Source organism: Pan troglodytes, chromosome 16, assembly GCF_028858775.2.
Source record: "Pan troglodytes isolate AG18354 chromosome 16, NHGRI_mPanTro3-v2.0_pri, whole genome shotgun sequence".
In the NCBI taxonomy this organism is placed as follows: domain Eukaryota; kingdom Metazoa; phylum Chordata; class Mammalia; order Primates; family Hominidae; genus Pan; species Pan troglodytes.
The window spans coordinates 58,536,740-58,560,632 of NC_072414.2; the positions used below are offsets into that span (position 1 = coordinate 58,536,740).

General features: G+C 44.2%; 2 protein-coding genes across 10 annotated transcripts in view; one reads left to right on the forward strand and one right to left on the reverse strand.

Moving 5' to 3' along the window:
- ZWILCH (zwilch kinetochore protein) overlaps positions 1–6,895 on the forward strand; it is a 44,442-nt gene extending 37,547 nt beyond the window's left edge. For all 4 annotated transcript variants that reach the window (XM_054667708.2, XM_063795190.1, XM_510495.9 and 1 more), the window contains exons 18-19: positions 3,997–4,111; positions 5,762–6,895. In XM_054667708.2, the coding sequence (XP_054523683.1) occupies positions 3,997–4,085 (89 nt within the window). In that variant the 3' untranslated portion in view covers positions 4,086–4,111; positions 5,762–6,895. The remainder of the gene's footprint in view (positions 1–3,996; positions 4,112–5,761) is intronic.
- Positions 4,940–23,452, reverse strand: LCTL (lactase like). 6 transcript variants are annotated; one of them, XM_009429408.5, is made up of 13 exons: positions 23,252–23,452; positions 22,068–22,231; positions 21,295–21,382; positions 20,900–21,009; positions 18,564–18,692; positions 18,383–18,478; positions 15,370–15,424; positions 15,110–15,271; positions 10,382–10,656; positions 9,443–9,569; positions 9,066–9,265; positions 7,451–7,514; positions 4,940–6,016 (listed from the first exon to the last, which is right to left on the reverse strand). In XM_009429408.5, the coding sequence occupies exons 1-13, from the start codon at positions 23,418–23,420 to the stop codon at positions 5,901–5,903; spliced, it is 1,755 nt and encodes a 584-aa protein (XP_009427683.2). In that variant the 5' UTR covers positions 23,421–23,452; the 3' UTR covers positions 4,940–5,900. The 6 variants fall into 6 exon arrangements, with proteins under 6 accessions (XP_009427683.2, XP_063651263.1, XP_063651261.1 ...); XM_063795193.1 differs by lacking the exon at positions 23,252–23,452 and adding an exon at positions 22,643–22,839; XM_063795191.1 differs by lacking the exon at positions 22,068–22,231 and having other exon boundaries at positions 23,252–23,393.
- Positions 23,453–23,893: the final 441 nt, after the last annotated feature.

Sequence of the window (23,893 nt, forward strand, 5' to 3'; positions counted from 1 at the left end):
AAGAAATTCGCAACCCATGTTCAGAAAAGGGGATATATTTCAGTAAGAAAAATATTAATAACTCAATAGAAAAATTGATAAGTAAGGTAAACAGTGTACCAAAAGGAAATTCAAATGTGGTTTTAAAAATAAGATATGCTTGCTTGTACTCCCAGCTACTTGGGAGGCTGAGGTGGGAAAGATTGCTTGAGCTCAAGAGTTCAAGGCTAGCCTGGGCAACATAGCGAGATTCCATCTCTAAAAAATGTAAAAGAATAAACCATGCTCAACCTCACCTATAATAAGAGAAATGCAAATTTATATTATATAGATACCTTTTCCATAGTAGCAAAGATCAAAAAGTTTGGTGTCTGTGCTGGCGTGGGTATGGGAGAACGGGCAATCATTCTCACACATTTCTGGTTGGAATGTAAAGTTGTACAGCTTCTGTGGGAGGTAGTACCCATCAAAATTGTAAAAGAATAGCTGGGCATGGTGACATGTGCCTATAATCCCAGCTACTTGGGATGCTGAGGCAGGAGAATTGCTAGACTTTGGGAGTGGGGGGCTGCAATGAGCCAAGATCGTGCCCTTGCACTTCAGCCTGGGTGGCGGAGCAAGACTCCATCTCAAAAAATAAATAAATAAATAAATACATTCTTTGGCCTAGCAGTTTCATAAGTAGGAATTTATTACACACATAAAATCAGACCTATGAACAAGATTATTAGTTGTGGTATTGCTTATGGTAGCAAAAACATGGAGACGGGGACTTAGATAAAGACCTAGAAGGATACAATCCAACTTTAGCCATGAGATATGGAATGGTGATTGCAGAGATGATTACCAGTTTGGGCTGAACATTAGAATCATCTGCAAAGCTTTTAAGGTTCTATTGCCTAAGCTAGGTGCATTGGCTCACGATTTTGTAATCCTAGCACTTCGGGAGGCTAAGGCCTGGGAGGATCACTTTGAGCCTAAGAGTTCAAGACCAGCCTGGGTAACACAGTGGGACCCGATCTGTACAAAAAATACAAAAATTAGCTGCGTGTGGTGGCATATGCCTGTAGTTCTAGCTACTTGGGAGGCTGAGGTGGGAGGATTAGTTGAGCCCAGGAGATTGAGGCTGCAGTGAGCTGAGGTTGTGCCACTGCACTCCAGCCTGGGTAGCAGAGCAAGACCCTGTCTCAAAAAAAAAAAAAAAAAAGTTCTGTTGCTCATGCCAAGTAAATCAGAATCTCTGGGAGTACAGCTGGGACATCAGTAATTTGTAGAGTTCTTCAGGTGATTCCACTGTGCAACTGTGGCTGAGAATCACCAACCTAAAGTAAACATTCTATCTACATCTATTGTTTTTTAAAGAAGAAACATGTATTCTTTAAAGATTTTAAAGAAGAAACATGTCTTTTAAAGAAGAAAACATATGGCTCACGCCTGTAATCCCAGCACTTTGGGAGGCCAAGGTGGGTGGATCACCTGAGGTCAGGAGTTCCAGACCCGGCCAACATGGTGAAACCCCGCCTGTACTAAAAATATAAAAAATTAGCCGGGCATGGTGGCGCATGCCTGTAACCCCAGCTACTCAGGAGGCTGAGGCAGGAGAATTGCTTGAACCTGGGAAGCAGAGGTTGCAGTGAGCCGATATCACGCCATTGCACTCCAGCCTGGGCAACAAGAGCGAAACTCCATCTCAAAAAGAAAAAAGAAAACATATATTTTGTTTTTTAAAGAAGAAACGTATTTTATGGTTAAAAAGAAAATGTTTTTTATTTATTTTTGAGACAGGGTCTTGCTCTGTCACCCCGGCTGGAGTGCAGTGGCATGATCTTGGCTCACTGCAGACTCAATCTTCCAGGCTCAAGCAATCCTCCTACTTCAGCGTCCCAAGTAGCTTGGGACTGTGGGTGGGTGCCATCATGCCTGCCTAATTTTTTCCTTTTTAAATTTTTCATAGAGGCGAGGTCTTGTTATGTTGGCCAGGAGTTCTCAAACTCCTGAGCTGAAATATTCCCCCTGGCTCAGCCTCCCAAAGCCCTAGGATTACAGGTGTGAACTACTACTGCCCCCGGCCAAAAGGACAATTTTAAAGACATAAATATATGTGAAACATTTGTGAAAAAAATGCCTTGTTTTTTTGTTGTTGTTTTTTTGTTGTGTGTGTGTGTGTGTGTGTGTGTGTGTGTGTTTGAGATGGAGCCTTGCTCTGTCACCCAGGCTAGAGTGCAGTGGCGCGATCTCGGCTCACTGCAACCTCCGCCTCCCGGGTTCAAGCTATTCTCCTGCCTCAGCCTCCCAACTAGCTGGGATTACAGGCGCGTGCCACCACGCCTGGCTAATTTTTGTATTTTTAGTAGAGATGGGGTTTCACCATGTTGGTCAGGCTGGTCTCAAACTCCTGACCTCATGATCCGCCTGCCTTGGCCTCCCAAAGTGCTGGGATTACAGGCGTGAGCCACTGTGCCCAGCTGAAAAAAATGCCATTTTAAAGTAAATTTTGGCCAGGCGTGGTGGCTCACACCTGTAATCCCAGCACTTTGGAAGGCTGAGGTGGGTGGATCACCTGAGGTCAGGAGTTCGTGACCAGCCTGGCCAACATGTTGAAACCCTGTCTCTACTAAAAATACAAAAAATTAGCCAGGCATGGTGGCGGGTGCCTGTAATCCCAGCTACTCAGGAGTCTGAGACAGGAGAATTGCTTGAACCCTGGAGGCAGAGGTTGCAGTGAGACAAGATCACGCCATTGCACTCCAGCCTGGGCAGCAATAGCAAAATTCTGTCTCCAAAAAAAATAAAGTAAATTTTATTTTGTAGAGATTAGAGTTCTGTTTTGAGGAAATTCATACAAGATGAAACATCTTTTCCTAATAATGCTGAATAAGCAAGTATACTGAACACATCATTTAAAGTCTTTTTGACATGGATTGCAACAAAAAAGAGTGAAAGTTATTTTGAATGTTGGAGTTAAAGCAATTTTCTAGTGCATTGGTCCAGTGACTCCTTTTATGAAAATAAGGAATTCTTATAAAATCATATATTTGTGTGCTTAGGAACACACTCAAACTCCATTTTGGCTTGAACTTTATAACCTCTTGTACCCATCATATATTCTTGATATGTTTGTCTAGAAATTATTCAGTGTCTTTTATCCCCAAAGCAAGACCCATTTTCGAAGGGGGAATCTCATTTGTAAAAGTCATGGGCTATTCAAACGAAGTCTTAATTGTAAATATGGCCTAAAATGTTTAATTTTCTTTCGAAGATCGTATGCTTTTAAGGAGTTAGACTTCTTATTTCTTTGGACTGAGCACTTAAGTCCAATACTAGCTTTTCAAGAAATTTAATGGTATGATGCTTTTGAGTAAAATAGTTGACATCAAAGGCAGGGAGACTTAAGAGAGAAATGTGTACTTTTAGCCACCATGGAAAGAGAGAGGGTAATGATTTGGAGTTAATGGAGGAGAAAACGTGTCCAGTGGAGTGCTGCTCACCCAGTGGGTGCTCAGTAAATGATTGTTGATAATGATGAAAATATGGAAACCAAAATGTTGACCCACAAGAAAGTGGACATTATCCCATCAAAATGTTGATTGGACCATTTATTTTTGAAATAAAATAGTCTTTGGGAGAAAAATGGATATGTGTCTAGCCCTAAGACTACAAATCTTAAATAGAAATTCTTTTCTGAAATTTATGTTAGGATTGGAGAAAAGACAGTTGTGTAACCCTAGTTAATATGGCACAAAAAGTAAAGCAGTAATTTTCCAAATTAAAAAGATATAATTAAAAAATAACCTGCTTCATTTTTAGTTTATTTAATCATGTTTTAAATGCATCAAGAGTTTCATATTTAAAGCAAGTGTCCTTACTGAATTTTTCCCAATGAATTCTCTTAAAGTAGAAGACACATTGCCATTTAGACCACCTCTTAGTTATTGTATTGGTGTAAAATTCAGCATTATACATGGTAGAAAAGCAGGGTGTTAAGCAATTCTGATCTCACTCTCTTTTTGATTACAGATTTTTCAGAATTAACACTAAACGGTAGCCTGGAAGAAAGGATATTCTTTACTAACATGGTTACCTGCAGCCAGGTGCATTTCAAGTGAAGTGTGCTGATGAAGTCCTCTATAAGGTATTTATGTTCACATTTTAGTCTCTTTGTCAAATACTTTGTAATAAGTACCTTACGTTTAGTTCTTTCTACATTATCAATGTCGATTTGCTACATTAGGAATAGGGATTATTAGTAATCACATAAAAGGCTTACCAGTTGTTATTGAGCAGTGCAACTCTTTAATTTTCTTTCTACCTTTTGTGGTCAACTTTTAATAGGTCAATTTAATCCTAAAACCAGAGAAATAAAAAAAAATTCTTGAGTGGTAATGTCTTTGCATTTAAAATCTGTATATGTAGTAGAAAGTGAGTTTGATTTTGAAAACATTGATGCATGAGAAAAACCCTGAACAGGCATACTGATTTGCCGTTGAAAGCGAAGTTTTGTTATAAATAATTTTATTCCAGCCCAACTATAGGACAAGCCCCAGATGTAAATACTCTTCTTAAAATGTTTTGATTTGAGATCATATTAACCAAAAGAATTAATGGAATGACATTTTCTTTCTTTTTTTTTTTTTTTTTTTTTTTGAGACACAGTCCCGTTCTGTCACCCAGGCTGGAGTGCAGTGGCGCTCTCTCGGCTCACTGCAAGCTCCGCCTCCCAGATTCAATGCCATTCTCCTGCCTCAGCCTCCCAAGTAGCTGGGACTACAGGCGCCTGCCACCACGCCTGGCTAATTTTTTGTATTTTTAGTAGAGACATTTTCTACTGTCTTACTCTTTTTTGGTTTCAGAAACAGTATTAAGTAAAATCAGATAATGAGAAAAATGCATGAGATTGTTCTTAAGCCATGTTTTATCCCCAAATAAATGGAAATTAATTAATTTTAGCATTTTAACGTAGTTAAGAGTAAAATGAATCTTTATTATAAAAAACACGATATTGAGTTACCTAGAAGATAAATAAAAAATAAACATGTAATATTTCTTTGAGGTATTTCATTGACTAAAGTAAGTTGAATTTAGTCAGAGTTGTCAGACTAAATTCAGACTAAAGTGTCAGAAGAGTGTACGTGCTCATTTACTTGGTACCCACTTCATGCTTTTCTGTGGTTGGCTAATAATATTTACAACCTGGAAGGATTGTTATCTATAGATTTCTTTTCTTTTCTCTTTTGAAACGGAGTCTTGCTCTGTTGCACAGGCTGGAGTGCAGTGGTGTGATCTCAGCTCACTGCAACCTTCACCTCCCAGGTTCAAGCGATTCTCCTGCCTCAGCCTCCCGAGTAAATGGGATTACAGGTGCCCGCCACCATGCCCAGCTAGTTTCTGTATTTTTAGTAGAGACAGGGTTTAACCATGTTGGCCAGGCTGGTCTCAAACTTCTGGCCTCAAGTGATTCACCAGCCTCAGCCTCCCAAAGTGCTGGGATTACAGGTGTGAGCCACTGTGCCCGGCCAGATTGATTTTATCTATCAGGTATGGGACAGTGCTGAGATGGCAATCATTTGAACATTAAAGTAATATTTCCGGACAGATTTTAGAGTGATAAACAATCAAGTCACAACAGTTTGTATACTATGATGCCATTTTTGTAAATAATTCATAATATACATTCATTATATACAGCAAAATCTTAACATTAACTTTAGGAGGGGTGAGATTACAAGTGTTTTTTTTTTTTTTAATTTCTGCTTATTTTTATTTTCTAATTCTTAAATCCCAGCACAAGCCAAAAAGAGAAAGAGAAAAAAAGGTAATTATTGTAGAACCTGAAAACAGCAATATATGGAAACCCTCAAAGCAGAAAAGGGAGGAAGATCCTGAAGATTCTCTTATGAAGCTCCAAAATTGATAATCCTGTCTCAGCTCTGCCTCCTCAGGAGGAGCATTAGTAGAACAGCAGTGATGAGGACACAGAGGGAGCAGACAGTGGGTACCACGATCTCCGTAACCATTTGCATGTGACTTAGCAAGGGCTCTGAAATGACAAAGAGAACGAGCACCGCAAATGAGAACAGGATCATTTTAGTAAATACAGCTTTATCCCAAAAGCTTTAACTGTATTGGAAAAACTTAAAAAATAGCATCCTCAAATTTTCTGATTCTTATTTGCCATGAAATAGAACTTAGTAAATTAAATGTTATTTGAAAATGTTATAAGAGCTTTGTAAATATTTCAGAAAATATGGGATAAATGCCTGAATTTGGTTCTTCTACAGGTGCTATAATAAAGTCCATCTCTCAATACTTATACTTTCTAAATTCATCTCAGAATATTAGCAGCCATATTCCACAGTCCTATAATTTTTACTGGGGGGGATTTGTGATAGGAAAGTCCTTGGGAAACATTTCCAATCTTTCAAAATATTATTGTGTATCTTAAGAAGTATAGGAACTTGTATGTTGAAATGTTGTATGGTAGTTCTTGTATAGTTAAATAATAATCTTTTTAAGAGTTAATGATAAGCATATGTTATGTGCATTATTAATAAAATAGTGGCCACTTAGGTAATACCCACTTTTATCTTGTGTGCTGGGTACTCTGGTTACTGAGATAAATAAGGCACTGGACATCCTCACGTGGAGTTCACAGGCTCATCAGTGAATTCTGTACCACATTTCAACCTTGTTTATTTTAGTTTAATGGAATATACATTCTTAGTATTGCCTGATTATTTAAATTTGTTGAGGGGGAGTGCATGTTGCTTTATTGGCCTGTAAAAATAGCTAGTTTGGTAAGATTTAGTCTCGCACCTTCCATCTTTGCTACCACATTAAAGATGAGCTTGTTAAAAAGGAAAGCATATTTCTCTGATTGCCCTTATGGAGAAATAAAGATAAAATTCAAAGAAACAAATGATATGTGTAGGCATTTCTTGATGCATAGTTGCATCTTTGTTATTCGACATCTCTGATCCTTTTAGACCCCATTACATAGGAAATGATGTCTTCTATGAAGATAGGGACCTTGTTTTGTTCCTGGCTATATCTCATGACTTAAACATTCCCTGGCAAATAGTGAGTGCTTAATAATTGCTTGCCGAATGAACAAATATAAGATCTCAAGTATTCTTTTTTCCTTCATCCCAGTTGGTATAGTGGTTGGCTTTTCCTCTCCTTGCCCAAGCCCACTATAACAAAAATAGTAGGTATATAAATTTATAGGTATGATTCTGAAAGAATAAAACTTGAATGGATAAAATGGATAAAATGTTTATCTTTCATGGTAGATTAGATGCTTTAAAATGCTTAGAAATAGAAATTTGACATTGCTTCAAAGAAACCTGATTTTAATCATAAGTAGTTTTGGAAGATTGACTTCAAGTAGAGCCACATTTTGAGATTTTGAAAATGATATGTATAATTATTTAGTTTAATTATTAAAGGAAAACATTGAAATATACTGACTCACCTGCAGCAAGCATCTGATTGTTGATAGAGCAAGTTTCCAAAGCTTTGAGGTACCAACTTTCCACCTAATAAAAACCCACTTGATAAGTAATGTTGTCTTAGACTAATTTTTTGCTGTTTCAAATCATTTTTGAAATAAATGTGGGGTAAAAGTAAATATTTTTAAAAATCTATCTGTAGTTTATGTTTTTAAATCATTTTGTAGTTTAAATTAGTTAATATTTACTGTACATCCATGTACATCATAGTGAGGGAGTCAAAGAACAGTCTTTATTCATGAGGAGTGTACAATCTAGTGCTTTTCTAATAATGTAAAAGTAGCAAATGCCTTATGGTTTTTAGTCACTGCTTCCATTTAATAGTCCTACGGGGCTCACCTTAAAATAGTTTTGGTAAACAAGTGAAATTTACTTTTTAAAATTATTTTTATTAAGACACTCTATTTTATTTCATTTTTTAGAAACAGAGTCTTGCTCTGTTGCCCAGGCGGGAGTGCAGTGGAGCAATCATAGCTCACTGCAGCCTCAAATTCTTGGGCTCAAGTGATCCTCACACCTCAGTCTCTGTAGTCAGCTGGGACTACAGGCGCATCACCACATCCAGCTGATTTTTAAATTTTTGTAGAAATGAGATCTTGCTATGTTGCCCAGGCTGGTCTTGAACACTTGGTCCCAAGCAGTCCTCCCACTCCAGCCTCCCAAGGTGCTGGGGTTACAGGCATGAGCCACCGTACCTGGCCAAGACACTCGAGATTACAGTTTATATTCCCTACCAATAGGTGCAGCAACAGAGAATAGAGAGCTGCTGGAAAAGTTTTCAGGTTATTGAAAATGTTTGGTAGATGCTAAAGGATTACTAAGTTTGATTACTTTAGATCTCATTTTGAAGCCAGTGTGTGTGTATGGCTCTGCTGCTTGGCTGGAAAATAGATGAAAATGATATGATAATTATACATTTGATTTACTTAACTTTTTAAATATATGTTGAAGAATAGGTAGTATTTGTTTGCATTAAGACACAAGATTTAGGCCAGGCGCGGTGGCTCACGCCTGTAATCCCAGCACTTTAGGAGGCTGAGGTGGGCAGATCACGAGGTCAAGAGATAGAGACCATTCTGGGCAATATGGTGAAACCCCATCTCTACTAAAAATACAAAAATTAGCTGGACGTGGTGGCATGCCCCTATAATCCCAGCTACTCAGGAGGCTGAGGCAGGAAAATCGCTGGAACCCAAGAGGCGGAGGTTGCAGTGAGCCGAGATCGCACTACTGCACTCCAACCTGGCGACAGAGTGAGATTCTGTCTCAAAAAAAAAAAAAAAAAAAGACACGAGATTTAGAATAACATTTAACTATAAGTCTCTATTGTTTTTGCCCTATCATAACTTAAAGCAAACGGAACTCCTTCATAACCTCTGGTAGTGCCCTTAGATTGAAGTTTACATCATGCTTGCTCCATTCTAAGCAAATGAGCAAAGGTGAAATAAAGGGCCATGCCGCATGCCCCGTCCTCTTTCATGGAGGAAAGAGAAGAGAAACTTGCCAAGTTCTTTGTGTGTTCCAGCTATCTAGCTCTTCCTAAAGTTCAGAACAGATAACATTAATAATTAGGCCTACCTCTCTTGGATTGGGAAACCCATTGGCAATGATAATCTTCTTGTAATATTGAACTGAAGCCTTTGGATAGCGAGGCTTATTTCTGTCGTTAAATTCAACATAGTAGAATCCATATCTATCTGAGTATCCTTTCTCCCATTCAAACTTATCCAACAGAGACCAGGAAGTATACCCCTTTATATTAGCACCATCTTTTATAGCTGCAAAGACATTTTATTCCATTTTAAATATATTTCATTTACTTAGAAAAATAAAACTGAAGATAATGTTAAAATGTTTTCATTTATGAGATTTAGAAGCAAGTTTCAGTTGATCGTGTGTTAATCACATTTTGTCTCAAACGGGAAAACTGCAGACAATCTTGGTTTGTGTCTCACCTTTTAGCATTTCATTTATGTATCCTTTAAGGTATTGAATTCTCCACTCATCACATAATTGAGTACAGTGGAATTTTTGAGATGCTCCATTTTCCATCACATATATGGGAGGATCACCGTATTGAGTCTGAAAGTGAGTCATAGCAACAAATATCTTAAAAATTCTGACCTACAGGTAGGTTTCTGAGTCAGAGGCTCATATAGGAACACATATTCAAGCCTGCCACATTCTAATCAAGTGTATTTTGGCATTTAGTAGATGTCAGATAACATGTTTATTTAGAGACTAATGTAGGCAGGAGACAGGTTCTTATAAAGAATGTATTTCTCAATAAATGAACATTGTTGCCAGGTGCGGTGGCTCACGCCTGTAATCCCAGCACTTTGGGAGGCCAAGGTGGGCAGATCACCTAAGGTCAGGAGTTTGAGACCAGCCTGGCCAACATGGTGAAAACCTGTCTCTACTAAAAATACAAAAATTAGCCAGGCGTGGTGGCATACGCCTGTAATCCCAGCTACTTAGGAGGCTGAGGCAGGAAATCACTTGAACCTGGGAGGCAGAGGTGGCAGTGAGCCGAGATCATGCCACTGCACTCCAGCCTGGGTGACAGAGTGAGACTGTCTCAAAAAAAAAAAAAAAAAAAAAATTGTTGGAGGGGACATGTACTTTGGTCTTGTTCTTTGCCACATATTCCAGTTTAGGTGTGAAGGACAGCAAAATAAATGTGGGATATGAATTTTTTAGCTAAAGTTATATACATGCAAATGGTTATGCATGGTAGACATGAGTCTGTAAGGCCTACATTTAGTGGCCTCTGAAGTATGAGTAACTAGGTTTATTTTGTTTTATTAACTTTCTAATGTAGGCACCTGAGCTTAAGCTGTGAGAACATGAATTCAAGTCTAAATGTCCTTTGAATAGCTGAATGTGATAATCACCTGAGCAAAGTTAAGGAGCCTCCTAAATCCCCATGGCACAGAATATAGCCATTTAGACCCCAGATCTGGCCAGTTTGGGTCAACCAGCTCTATCAAGTCACGATCGTTCTGGTAGCTGGGCCCCTGGCGGGAGGGGTTGTTCCTTTCCATGATGTACCGAGTAGTAAAATGACCTAATCCCAAGAAATCGGATGTGCCTTTAATGTAGCTCTTCTCCTGGAGTGAGAACACCGGTAACCTCGACATCTCCAGGCCTTGCTCTGCACTCTTTCTTCCTTTTGAGAGAGAAAAGTAGAATTTAACAAAGCCTTATTTTCTCCCAATCACTGTGTTATGTATCATGACGATAGTGACATCTTGACATAAATGGTGGGCTTTAGGATTCATCTGCATGGGAAGTGCATGCACTTAGCCATCCAAAGTGGAATTTTTGAAATTTCAATACTGTCCAAAATATTTATAAGTTTATATTGCTTAAAAATAGTATTTTCAGGCCGGCGTGGTGGCTCACGCCTGTAATCCCAGCACTTTGGGAGGCTGAGGCGGGCAGATCACAAGGTCAGGAGATCGAGACCATCCTGGCTAACACAGTGAAACCCCGTCTCTACTAAAAATACAAAAAATTAGCCGGGTGTGGTGGCAGCCGCCTGTAATCCCAGCTACTTGGGAGGCTGAGGCAGGAGACTGGCGTGAATCCAGGAGGTGGAGCTTGCAGTGAGCCAAGATCGCGCCACTGCACTCCAGCCTGGGTGACAGAGCGAGACTCCATCTCAAAAAAAAAAAAAAGTTGTATTTTCACAGGTTACTCAGTAAGTGGTGTGTAGCCATCTGGAGAAAAAGTAGAGTTGGGCTCCTATATTGTTCCTTACATTAAAAATGGGTAATTTGGCCGGGTGCAATGGCTCACGCCTGTAATTCCAGCGTTTTGGGAGGCTGAGGCAGGTGGATCACTTGAGATCAGGAGTTTGCGACCAGCCTGGCTAACATGGTGAAACCCTGTCTCTACTAAAAATACAAAAAATTGGCCAGGAGCGGTGGCTCAAACCTGTAATTCCAGCACTTTGGGAGGCCGAGGGGGGCAGATCATGATGTTTAGGAGCTTGAGATCAGCCTGACCAACATGGTGAAACCCCATCTCTACTAAAAATACAAAAATTAGCCAGGGGTGGTGGTGCATGCCTGTAATCCCAGCTACTTGGGAGGCTGAGGCAGGAGAGTCGCTTGAAGCCGGGAGGTGGAGGTTGCAGTGAGCCGAGATCACGCCACTGCACTCCAGCCTGGGCGACAGAGCAAGACTGTCTCAAAAAAAAAAAAAAAAAAAAAAAGTAGCCGGCTTGGTGGTGGGCATCTGTAATCCCAGCTACTCAGGAAGCTGAGGCAGGAGAATCACTTGAACCCAGGAGGCAGAGGTCGCAGTGAGCCAAGATCACGCCATTGTACTCCAGCCTGGGCAACAAGAGCAAAACTCCATCTCAAAAAATAAAAAATAAAAATGTGTAATTTTAGCTGCCTTTGGGAAGGGAACTGGAAGGCCAGTGATGGTATGTCCTTTGTCCCATCTTTCAAAGTTGTAAAAGCATATGTCCTTTCATTGACCAATTCCAAATCTGTTTACACTTTACTCACACATGTAAAGGGATGTTTGTACAAGGATCTTCATTGTAGATTGAGTGGCAAAAGATTGGAAACAACCTAAATGTCTGTCAATAGGGTCTGGTTATGAAAATGATGAAACATCCATCGGTACAACACTATGCAGCCTTTAGAACAAATGAGGTGGCACTTTCTATAGCGATATGGAAAGCTTGCCAGGATATAGGTTTCAGTGAAAAAAAAGCTTCAGAATGTTGCGTGTAATCATAAGCACATACACTGACCACATGCACAATCCATCTCTGGAAGTATACTTGCTTCTGGGGAGGGCGAGAGAGAGGCCTGACTTTTTACTTCATATTTTTTGTACTTTAAAAAATTTGAAACATGTCCAGGTGTAATCTATACAAAAAAGACTTTTAATATATAAATCAAGAAAAACAACATTTTCCCTGAATTGATCTAAAATATAACCATAAGAATAGTTCCAAAGAGGATAATAGTTTAGATAAAATGAATACAAAGTTTGTGTTATTAAATACCCTTAAGATATTAGCATAAAGCAAATAAAATATTGGCACATTATTTCAGTTACATTTAGTGACTTAAGAAAAACCACCAGCTATCGTCATTGTCCTTGCACTGATACAATAGCCCCTAGCTGTATATGGCTATTAAAATATAGTGACCGAAGGAATGAATTTTTAATTTTAATTAAAAACATTTTTTTTTGAGATGGAGTCTTGCTCCATCTCGCTCTCCCAAAGTTTCGAACATGGTGAAACCCCATCTCTACAAAAATACAAAAATTAGCTGAGCATGATGGCAGGTGCCTGTAATCCCAGGTACTTGGGAGGCTGAGGCAGGAGAATCACTTGAACCTGGGAGGCAGAGGTTGCAGTGAGCTGAGATCGCACCACTGCACTCCAGTCTGGGCAACAGAGCGAGACTCTGTCTCAAAAATAAAAAAAAAGAAAGAAAGAAAAAGAAAACATAGAGCAAAAGCACCATGACAATTAATTAGGCAGTTATATCTTGACTCTGACACCAAAATCACAGGCAACAAAAATAGGCAAAAGAAGCAAACATAAATAGACAAATTGGACCTGATGAAATTTTTTAAAATTTGGGAATCAAGACACTAGCAACAATAAAAAACCCACATAGAATGGGAGGAAATATTTGCATATCATATATGTGATAAAAAGATATGTAGAGAATTCCCAAAACTCAACAACAAAAACAACCCAGTTCAGAAATGGGCAAAGAACTTGAATTGGCATTTTTTCTAAAGAAGATCTACAGATGTATAAGCACATGAAAAGATGCTCTTACTAATCATTAGGGAAACACAAATCAAAACTGCAGTGAGATACAACCTCACACCCATTGGGATAGCCATTATTAAGCAAAATAACAAGTGTTGGCAAGGATGTGGAGTAATTGGAACCCTTGTGTATTGTTACTGGGAATGTAAAATGGTACACCCACTGTTGAAAACAGTACGATGCTTCCTTAAAAAAAAATTAAAAATGGAAATTTTCATATGACCCAGCAATTCTACTTCTGGGTATATTCCCCAAATAACTGAAAGCTGGATCTTGAGATATTTGTACACCCGTGTTTTTAGCATTATTCACAATGGCTAAACATGGAAGCAACCTAAGTGTCTATTGATGGATGAATGAATAAGCATAATATGATATATACAGACAATGGAAATTTTTTTTCTTTTTTGAGATGGAGTCTCACTCTATCACCCAGGCTGGAGTGCAGTGGCGAGATCTCGGCCCACTGCAACCTCCACCTCCCAGGTTCAAGTGATTCTCCTGCCTCAGCCTCCCAAGTAGTTGGGATTACAGTGGCCCACCACCACGCCCAGCTAACTTTTGTACTTTTAGTAGAGACGGGGTTTCTCCATGTTGGTCAGGCTGGTCTCAAACTCCTGACCTCAGGTGATCTGCCCACCTCGGCCTCCCAAAGTGCTGGGATTACAGGCTTGAGCCACTGTGCCCGGCTGACAATGGAATATTATTCAGCCTTAAAAAGGAAGGAAATTGTGACATATTACAAAATGGATGAATCTTGAGGACATTATGCTAAGTAAAACAAGCCAGTCACACAAAGACAAATACTGTATGATTCCACTTATATGAGCTACTTAGTCAAAATCAGAGACTGTGGAATCGTGGTTGCCAGGGACTTGGCAAAGTTTCAGTTTTGCAAGATGAAGTGTTCTGGAGATGGATGGTGGTGATGGTTGCACATTATGAAAGTATTTTATACCACTGAACTGTACACTTAAAAATGGCAACACAGGTACATTTTATGTGTATTTTGCCACAATAAAAAAAAATTGGGGAAAAAATGGCCAAGAAAGCCCACCCCAGAACTTATTATGACAGAGCGATTCCCTTTTTCTGTCTTTGGGTGTTGACGTGTAAAGATGCGATGCCTGGGGTTGCTGCAGTCATCTTGTGGCCATGGGGATTGGTTGATGGGCTAACTGAAGGTGCCAGAGTGGAAAGATGGAATGAGCCTGGGTCCTCAAGGGCACCCCTGAAGGCTAGATTACCTAGCCCTGCATCACCCTTCCCTGGGCTCAGGTGAGATGATAAATTCCCTACTTCAAGTCATTTTTAGGTAGAATTTTCTGTTACGTGGCAGTTAAAAACATCCAAATTGATATATCCCTGTAAGCCTTACTTGTGTTTATTCTCTTCTCCAACACTGTGGAAACTGGAGCTTGGAAAGCATTTCTCCATTGACAGAAAGAACCGACAATAGAAGTGACACAGGCCCATGACTGTGTCTGACCTCTCTCCTGCTTGACTGCAGTTAAAGTGGGGTGGAGGAAGGGCAGGGCAGCAGAACATAAGAGAGACCAGCCCAAAGACCACCACTTTCTTCCCTGAGTTCTGAAAATTCTCAATTTCCAAGTCTAGGGAAATTGAGAGGTCTAGGGTTCCTCCCTGCCAATTCAAATGTCTGGTTCTCAATTCTTTTGAGTCTGGATTATCCCTTGAGTACCTCACCCAGGCCCAATGAGCTCTTCATCCCCCTGCCTTTTGCTTGTTTCACATGGGCTCAATAACTTGCCCTAGTATCTGCAGTTTAAAATGAGACTGGGCTCACCAATGTAGTCCTTCATGACTTGGGGGTAGTCACCGGCATAAATGGGGTTGGCAAACCAGCCCAGACAGAACTGTAGGTATCTCTCGGCAGCCTCTAGGTCCTTGGGGTTACTAATGTCCACAGGTTCCCCCCAGTCACAGTTCAATGAAATTCCCACCAGACCTTAAAAGAAAAGAAAGAAAAGGGAGTGGGGAGTGGGCGTGCCATTGCTGCTCCGGGCACTTGGCTGTCCTGGGTACACGTGTGGGGCCACAGCTCACCTTGCTGCTTGCTGCGCCACGTGGTGTTATAAGAATGCCAGGCTTCGGCGTGGGCCTGAAAGGGGAGCAGAAATTCATCGTAGGTACCTGGCCCATCCATTTCCTCCCTTTCAATCTGAGTGGCCTTTCTTTGCTTCCTAACTTTAGAGCTATTATTTTCATCAATCCAGCCTTGTTTATCCCGATCCAGTCTTCCTTCCTTTAACTTCTTGAGGCACTTATTTTCTTTATATTGTAAATGAAACTTGATGTAAGTCTGGCTCAAACAACTTTTTGTTGTTATTTATCGTTTTTAAGATTTTTGCTAAAGTTTCCTGTTTTGTTCCTCTTAGTCCTCAGTAGCAACTAGGCAGTACTTTCCTCAGAGGAGCTCAGTAAGTTAGGAAAATACCAAGTGTTTGAAATAGTCTTGAGAAATGGAATCTAAAACACACCAACCTGCCTTCTCTTCATATTCTACCAGTGACCCGCTGGCCTGCCTGAGGCTATTTCAGCTAGCCACCACGCTTGGGTAGGTCAACACCTAAGAAAGATGGAAAGTAATCTAGAACAGTGATTATCGGTGTGTGATCTCCAGACCAAGGTCATCAGGATCCACTGGGAACTTAATAGACATGCAAATCCATGGGCCCTTGCCAGACCTACTGAATCAGAAACTCAAAGCGGGGCCCAAGAATCTGTGGTTTTTGTGTGTGTGTGTGTGTGTGTGTGTGTGTTTTTTTTTATCTTGAGATGGAGTCTCGCTCTGTGGCCCAGGCTGGAGTGCAGTGGTACAATCTTGGCTCACTGTAACCTCTGCCTCCCAGGTTCAAGCCATTCTCCTGCTTCAGCCTCCTGAGTAGCTGGGACTACAGGCACCCACCACCACACCTGGCTAATTTTTGTACTTTTAGTAGAGATGGGGTTTCTCCATGTTGGTCAGGCTGATCTCGAACTCCAGACCTCAAGCAATCTGCCCACCTCAGCCTCCCAAAGTGCTGGAATTGCAGGCGTGAGCCACTGTGCCTGGCCAGCAATCTGTGCTTTAATAAGCTTGTTTTTTTTTTTTTCTTGAGATGGGGTCTTGCTTGTTGTCTAGGCTGGAATTAAACTCCTAGGCTCAAGTGATCCTCCTGCTCAAGTGATCATCCCTCCTACTCAAGCCTCTCAAATAGCTGGGACAACAGGCATGTGCCACCACACCTGGCTCAGTAATCATTTATTAAATTATTTTGATGCTTGTTAAAATTTGAGAAGTACCAATTTAGAAGACCTGAATATCTGAAGGCTATAGAATTTGGGGTTGTTTTGTTTGTTACTCACAGAGAACCTGTATTTATCAGACTTCTTTCCTTATAATTCCTTTTGCCAACCAGCAATAACCAAGTGAATCATGGTATTGTCTGATGAAGTGGAACATGTCAACACAATATCAGAATCACATCTCTTCAGGCCGGGTGCGGTGGCTCACACCTGTAATCCCAAAACTTTGGGAGGGCAAGGTGGGTAGATCACGAGGTCAGGAGTTGGAGACCAGCCTGGCCAACATGGTGAAACCCTGTCTCTACTAAAAATTCAAAAAAATTAGCCGGGTGTGGTGGCGTATGCCTGTAATCCCAGCTACTCAGGAAGCTGAGGCAGGAGAATCATTTGAACCCAGGAGGCAGAGGTTGCAGTGAGCCGAGATCGTGCCACTGCACTCCAGCCTGGGCGACAGAGCGAGAATCTGTCTCTAAATAAATAAATAATCGCATCTCTTCAGCTCACTACTTTTGATGGATAAGAAGGCCCAGAAAATGACTTCCATGTTTAATATTAAAAATATCTTGAGGCGGGGCGCTATGGCGCATGCCTACAATCTCAGCACTTTGGGATGCCGAGGTAAGGGAATCACCTGAAGTCAGGAGTTCAGGACCAGCCTGGCCAACATGGTGAAACCCTGTCTCTATCAAAAATGCAAAAATTAGCCGGGTGTGGTGGTGCACGCCTGTAGTCCCAGCTACTTGGGAGAATGAGGCAGGAGAATCGCTTGAACCCGGGAGGCGGAGGTTGCAGTGAGCCGAGATCACGCCGCTTCACTGCATCCTGGGTGACAGAGCAAGACTCAGTCTCAAAAAAAAAAAATCTTGAGAGCTCTGCCCTTTAAATATTCACAGTTTAAGAAATCATAAGCCTAATGTAGAAAAAATGAGAAAATGTTCTCCCTGATATGAGTTTGGGGATCTGGAATGTCACCCAGTGGTTCCTTGCCTTCCAGCTTAGACAGATTGTCCACCTTCCGCTAAGTGTCCTTTGGGGCCAATCCCGCATGCCTCGTATCCCTGTTCTCTAGTTACCATCATGTATACCCTCATACGTGTCCTGTAATGTGACCCAATTCCCTCCCCAGCGACAAGGCTTTCCAGTAGCCCTTCCTTCCTGCAGCATCTTCTCCGAATGGCCCCTTTACTCTCTTGTGTGACTGATGCCTGCTGGCCCTAAGAGCACCTCCGCTGCAGCTCCTTCAAGCAGAGGCCATTTGTTCCATCACACTCCACATACCTCTGAGCTGGGAGTAAGGTGGAGTCTGCCTGCTCATTATCACTGCTTCCAAACTAGTTTTCCTTCCCCCTTCAAAATTCCCAGTGTGGACTTTGAAGTCCACACTCTGATGACCACTTCTAACTCCTCTTACTGCTGTCCTTGATCAACCCCAGTTACTTCTACTGATTCATTGAAGATTTTAACCCCTGGCTCGCTGTCACACCCCTTCTTCCTCCTGTCACAGCTTGGACTTGTAGTTGACGCATTTCCACATGGATGTCCCCTTGGCTAGGCTGTAAGCTCTTGGGAGTCGCTATAACGGCTCAGCCATAGTGTCCCCCAGCGCCCTGAATGACAGAACACGCCCTCCATAAATCGTCACAGAAGGGAAGGTGCTATGGAGTATGCTGACTCGGAGGTGGAGCGGCAGAGGACCAAGCCCAGGCTAGAGCCCCTGGGGCAGGCTGAGCTGACCCTGAGGCTGTTCCTCCACCAGAAGGACCCGCCTCACCTTAATGATGTGGTGTGCTGCCTTGTACAGGCCGGTGCCGCGGAGCTTCAGGCCCGGCGCATGGTGGCCCGTCTCATAGCCTTTTTCTGCCATTGCCTATAGGGACAGCAAGCAGGACCACAGGATCCATAAGAAGTGGCAGGGAGTGTCACATTCTCCCACCTGGAGGGGCCTTGCTTACCCGAGGATCACTGAACGTGATCCAGTGCTTCACACGGTCCCCAAAGGCCTCAAAGCACAGGTTGGCGTAGTCTCTGAAGTAGTTGGCCATGCTCACATTCTGCCACCCGCCGTATTTGACCTGGAGCAGCTGTGAACACAGAGAAGCAGATGCCCCATGAATGAACCGCAAAGCAGTTTAAATGTGGAGATAAGCTGTGTGACAGTCCTCAGACAAACAGGAGGGAGGCCGCACAGGGAGACTGGGACTCTCATGCTTAGAAAGAACTGGATGGATTGAATATTTAAGAAAAATTGCCAGGGGAAAGGGGCCTAATAATGGGGAAGCATCTTAGATCTAAGTTCTGGAGAAATGAGATCTGATGCTGGGATGAACACTCTGATGAGGATTTTGAGGGCCACACAGATGTCAGAAAGCTCCTAGAAGCCTTGGGGCAGGGTCTGCCTTCTTCGGCAGAGGGCTTTCCCAACCAAAGGCATCTACCCATGACGGCAGAATTCTCCCAAGACTTGTCACTGTATCGAGACTACCTGTCCAGCTCTCCTTGGTGGGTTTGAGGGGATGTTAATGGGGCAGGCTCATGAAAGCAACCAGGGAAGAAGCTGGAAGGTTCATCTCCCTAAAGCCTGCTCTGCCCTCCTGCCCAGTTAGAGGACTCTGGTAGCTCCCATTCCCACAGAATAAACCCAGTTCCCAGTCATCTTAGCTCAGCACTCGAGGCCTTCGAGGTCTTCCCCAAGCCACTTCTCCAGCCTCTAACCCTTCCCTCTCCTACCTGCTCCCCAAATTCTAACTGAACCGAACTGCTTGCCCAGCTTCCCCCTCTTTGCCATGCGCCCTCCAATCAGAACACCCTTTCCTCCCACCTCCTGCCCAAACCTTCCAGGGCACCGATGGGACCACTTTCTCCCCAGTGAATGAAAATATTGCCTGAGGCCAGGCGCAGTGGCTCAAGCCTGTAATCCTAGCACTTTGGGAGGCTGAGGCAGCTGGATCACCTGAAGACAGGAGTTCGAGACCAGCCTGGCCAACATGGCGAAACCCTGTCTTTACTAAAAATACAAAAATTAGCCGGGCTTGGTGGCACATGCCTGTAATCCCAGCTACTCAGGAGGCTGAGACAGGAGAATCACTCGAACCCAGGAGGCGGAGGCTGTAGTGAGCCGAGATCATGCCACTGCACTCCAGCCTGGACGACGAAGCAGGACTCCATCTCAAAAAAAAAAAAAAAAAAAAAAAGAAAGAAAGAAAATATTGCTTGAATCACAGTGACATAGTGACGTTCTGAAGCATGTTGTGATTTCATGGACATTGCTGGGGCAGGGGTCATATATGAGTGCTTGTGATACTGGCTCAAACAAATTGTAGAAAAAAGGCTAAACTTGTTCATTATGCTATGTCGCCAGATCTTTTTTTTTTTTTTAGATGGAATTTCGTTCTCATTGCTCAGGCTGGAGTGCAATGGCATAATCTCGGCTCACTGCAATCTTCGCTTCCCGGGTTCAAGCGATTGTCCTGCCTAGCCTCCCAAGTAGCTGGGATTATAGGCGCCTGCCACCACGTCTGGCTAAGTTTTGTATTTTTCGTAGAGACTGTGTTTCACCAGGTTGGCCAGGCTGGTCTCGAAGTCCTGACTTCAGGTGATCCACCCACCTCGTCCCCCCAAAGTGCTAGGATTACAGGCGTGAGCCACTGTGCCCGGCTGCCAGATCTTAGTTAAAAGACATATCTTTATAGTTTTTAAAATTTGTTTTTATGCCAAGTTTTTTAGAAAACAAAAGGATTCACTCTTTTTACTTACTACACACATCAATTAAAGCAGTGTGACCTCCCTGCCATACATGAGTGCTTTGGTTTGAATGTTTCTGTCCCCTGGAATTCATGTTGAAACTGTATCCCCTGTGTAACAGTATGGGGAAGTGTAGTCTTTGGCAGGTGATTGAGTCATGAGGGCTCTTCTCTCTTGAATGGGATTAGGTGCCCTTATAAAAAGAGGGACACGGCATTCAAGGCATCATCTTGGAAGCAGAGACTGGGGCCTCACCAGAGTCTGCACCTGCCAGTGTCTTGATCTTGGACTTCCCAGCCTCCAGAACTGTGGGAAGATACATTCCTGTTCTTTACAAGTTACCCAGACTCAGGCATTCCATTGCAACAGCAAAAGTGGATTAAGACAGTGAGTCAGAGAGATTTTTTCACTCACTCGCATCTTATAGTCCTGCGCCAGAATCCAGACCCTAGTCTCTGCTCCACCTTGGCAACCCAAGTCCTCAAACTGGGCTCCCTCCTGCTTAGTTGAGTCCCCTTTGGGCCTGTGAGCCTGCTCAGGTCCTCACCTGTGGTAGATCCCAGTGGTGCAAGGTCACGATGGGAGTGATGTTGCTGCTCAGAAGGGCATCGATAAGATCACTGTAGAATTCGATTCCCTTCTTGTTCACCTGCTCGGCTGCAGGTGAAATAAAAGAAGATGCTACGAGAAAGGACCTCGGCCTTGGCCTTGGCCTTCTGGAGTGCAGCATTCCTGGGCCCTGTTGCTTTTTGAAGGCCTGAGGCACCCTCAGCCCACCAGCATTCTGGGAGCCCAGTTACCTGCAGAACCTGTGAGAGCTGCTACCGTCAGCAACTACGTTCATGGGCTGATCTCCCTCCCCAGGACTCTGTGGTGCCCCTGCAAAGCCAACATTGCCGGAAGGGGCCTCACTTGGGTTCAAGAGGGGCTTCCCTAGCTCACCTCGGATGCCTGTGGGCAGGAGCCGGGGCCAAGACAGGGAGAATCGGTAGTGGTTGACATGCAGTTCCCTCAGCAGAATGATGTCCTCCTGTGCAGACAGGGGTGGGGAGGCAGGTCACCTGGGCCCTGGGTATGGGAGGTAGGGGTCCATCGGGCTCTAGGGCCGAGGCTCACTCTTGTCTGTAGCTGTTAGTGGGCAAGGAAGAACCTGCTTCCTCACCTGTACAACAGAGGTGATGCCACCTGCCCACTTCATGCAGGGGATACGCCAAGAGTCAAAGAAAACGCAGGACAGGGAGGCACTGGGAGAAGTCCATCAGGGTGCCCCTAGTAAACCTGGGTGATGAGTTCCTCAAGAAGCCATCCAGAGAGGAAAGTGGGTGCTGAGGATGAGCGGGTCCCACTCCCTCCACAGGGTGCAACTCACAAGCAGGGACCAGGGGTTCAGGCCACTGTGGCTGTAGGCCCTGAGGCTGTAGGATCAGCCCTTCAGCTCCCCCTTCACTTGGCCTGAGGCACTGGCTCAGGTGAGGCCCCGCTTTCCTTTCCTCCTACATCCACCTCACATCCTGGCCCCTCCCACACCTTCATCCCCACTGGCCCTGCCCCCTCTGGCTGCACTGGGGTAGAGGGTGTTTGGCAGAGCATGGGGATGACGTTGTCATCAGAGCTCCCCCAAACGTCACTCCCTGCCTCCCAGCTAGGCATGTACTCACATGTGTGTGCACGTGCGCGTGTGCGCACACACACACACTCACATACCCCGCACTCACCTGGACCTTGTAGTAGCCGTCACAGGCTACATCTGCCGTCTCATTCCCGAGCACCTTCCCCTTCCCACTGTGTGTGAAGACGTCCCAGATGCTAGGCCCTTTCCCGTCCTGGTCCCAGGCGCCCTCCGTCTGGTAGGCAGAACTGCCCACGCCCCAGGAGAAGCCTGCAGGGGGAGACCCGTGCTGGGTCCCAGGTGCTCCCATGTGTCACCCAGAGCCAGGACTCTGGGCTGTGCCTCCCAGGCCTCAGGGACTGCCCCTCCCTACCACGCTGCCCCTGTCCCACTGGGGACTTGTCTTCCTAGGAGTGTGAGCACATGAGGCAGGGTAGGGGAAGATATATTAAAAACATTTTTTGCACAATTTTAGCTCTGATTAGCATACATTGTCTGTGTAATTTTTAGTAACTTCAAAAAAAAATATCTGTTAGGAACTTTTAGAACAACCACACAAAGGTAGGTTTCTCATCCTGCCAATCAGGAAGCAAGAACACCAAACTCCTTGTCAAGTCAGCCAAAGTGGGCAGGTGGACGACAGACAGACAGGCAGACAGACGAACAGAGGCATGGCCGTACCAAGAGGGAAGGTTCCATAGTAGAAGGAGGCCTCTTCTGGGGACCCCTTCCGGGCGGCCCCCAGCCTGGGCACCAGCAGTAGCATCCACAGAAGGGTGGCGACCCACACTGGCTTCATGGTGCCTGGCCCTCCCCCATACCTGAAAAAGTGCAGCTGGCTCTGCAGGCCCCTGCAGCCAGGCTGATGGCCAGGTCTTGGCTTAGGGCAAAGGCCAAGTGGGGAGAGGAAGGGAAAGGAGGGCGCTTGATCTGGACCCAGCAGCAGAGGCTGAGGCTGGATGTCTGATGCTGTTTCCGTGCCTGGGGAGCTCTGAGACTGATGCGCAAGACTCCAAACTATCCCTTCTCCCTACCTTGGCTCCTGTCTGATGGGGGAGACCCAGCCCATACCCCTGAGTGGCCTCCATCTAAGGGGGAAACCACGTCTACCTCAGGGAAGCTCCAGTCTGAGGGGGCAGGTGGGAAAACCCACAGGGCCCTTTGGCTCTCCCAACGACACGCAGACCCCTCCCCCAAGCCGGGGTTGCCCATCCCAGTGCCTCCGTCCTGCACACGAGGGAGACCCCTCGCTCCGGAATCCCCTCTTTGGTGCCAGCCCAGCCAGCTTACCCAGGATCGTCCTTGGTCGCAGACACCCCCAGAGCAGTCGCTGGCAGTCAGAGCCCTCTCCAACTGACCCCCAGGGCCTACGCTGTCCCCTGAGAGAGGAGCCACAGCACAGCCGAAGGCTCTGGTTGGGGGTGTGGTCTGTGGCTACAGAAACTTTCAATAGCTCCATTCAGTGGGGGCCGGGCAGGAATGCTGAGCTGGCCGGCAGGGCCTGAGTCAGCAGCTGGGGGAGCTTGGCGCTGGGTGGGGGGCGGGGGGGCAGGGGAGCTATCAATCAACTCCCCATCCTGGGACAGAGGGGCAGCCGAGGAGAGGGGGAGACCTGGTCCTCCTGGACCCTTCTGGGCTTGACATGCCACCTTCAGCACACCCCAGTCCTTCGAGTCCCAAGCTGGGGGTGGCACAGGACCAGTGTATGTTGCCATGTGTCTCTGTCTACTTGTCCCAGCTGCCAAAAAAAAAAAAAAAACCACCGTAAAAGATAGAGTTGGTTTTTCCACCTTGGCCTTCTCTCTTTGTATCCCTCATTCATTTCTTTCCTCACTCATTCATTCAACCAGCACCACCTGCTAGAACAGCCCACCCTGTAGTCTCAGCACCTCTTGCCCTCATCTGCTGTGGCTCCCTTCCCTGCAGTGCCCT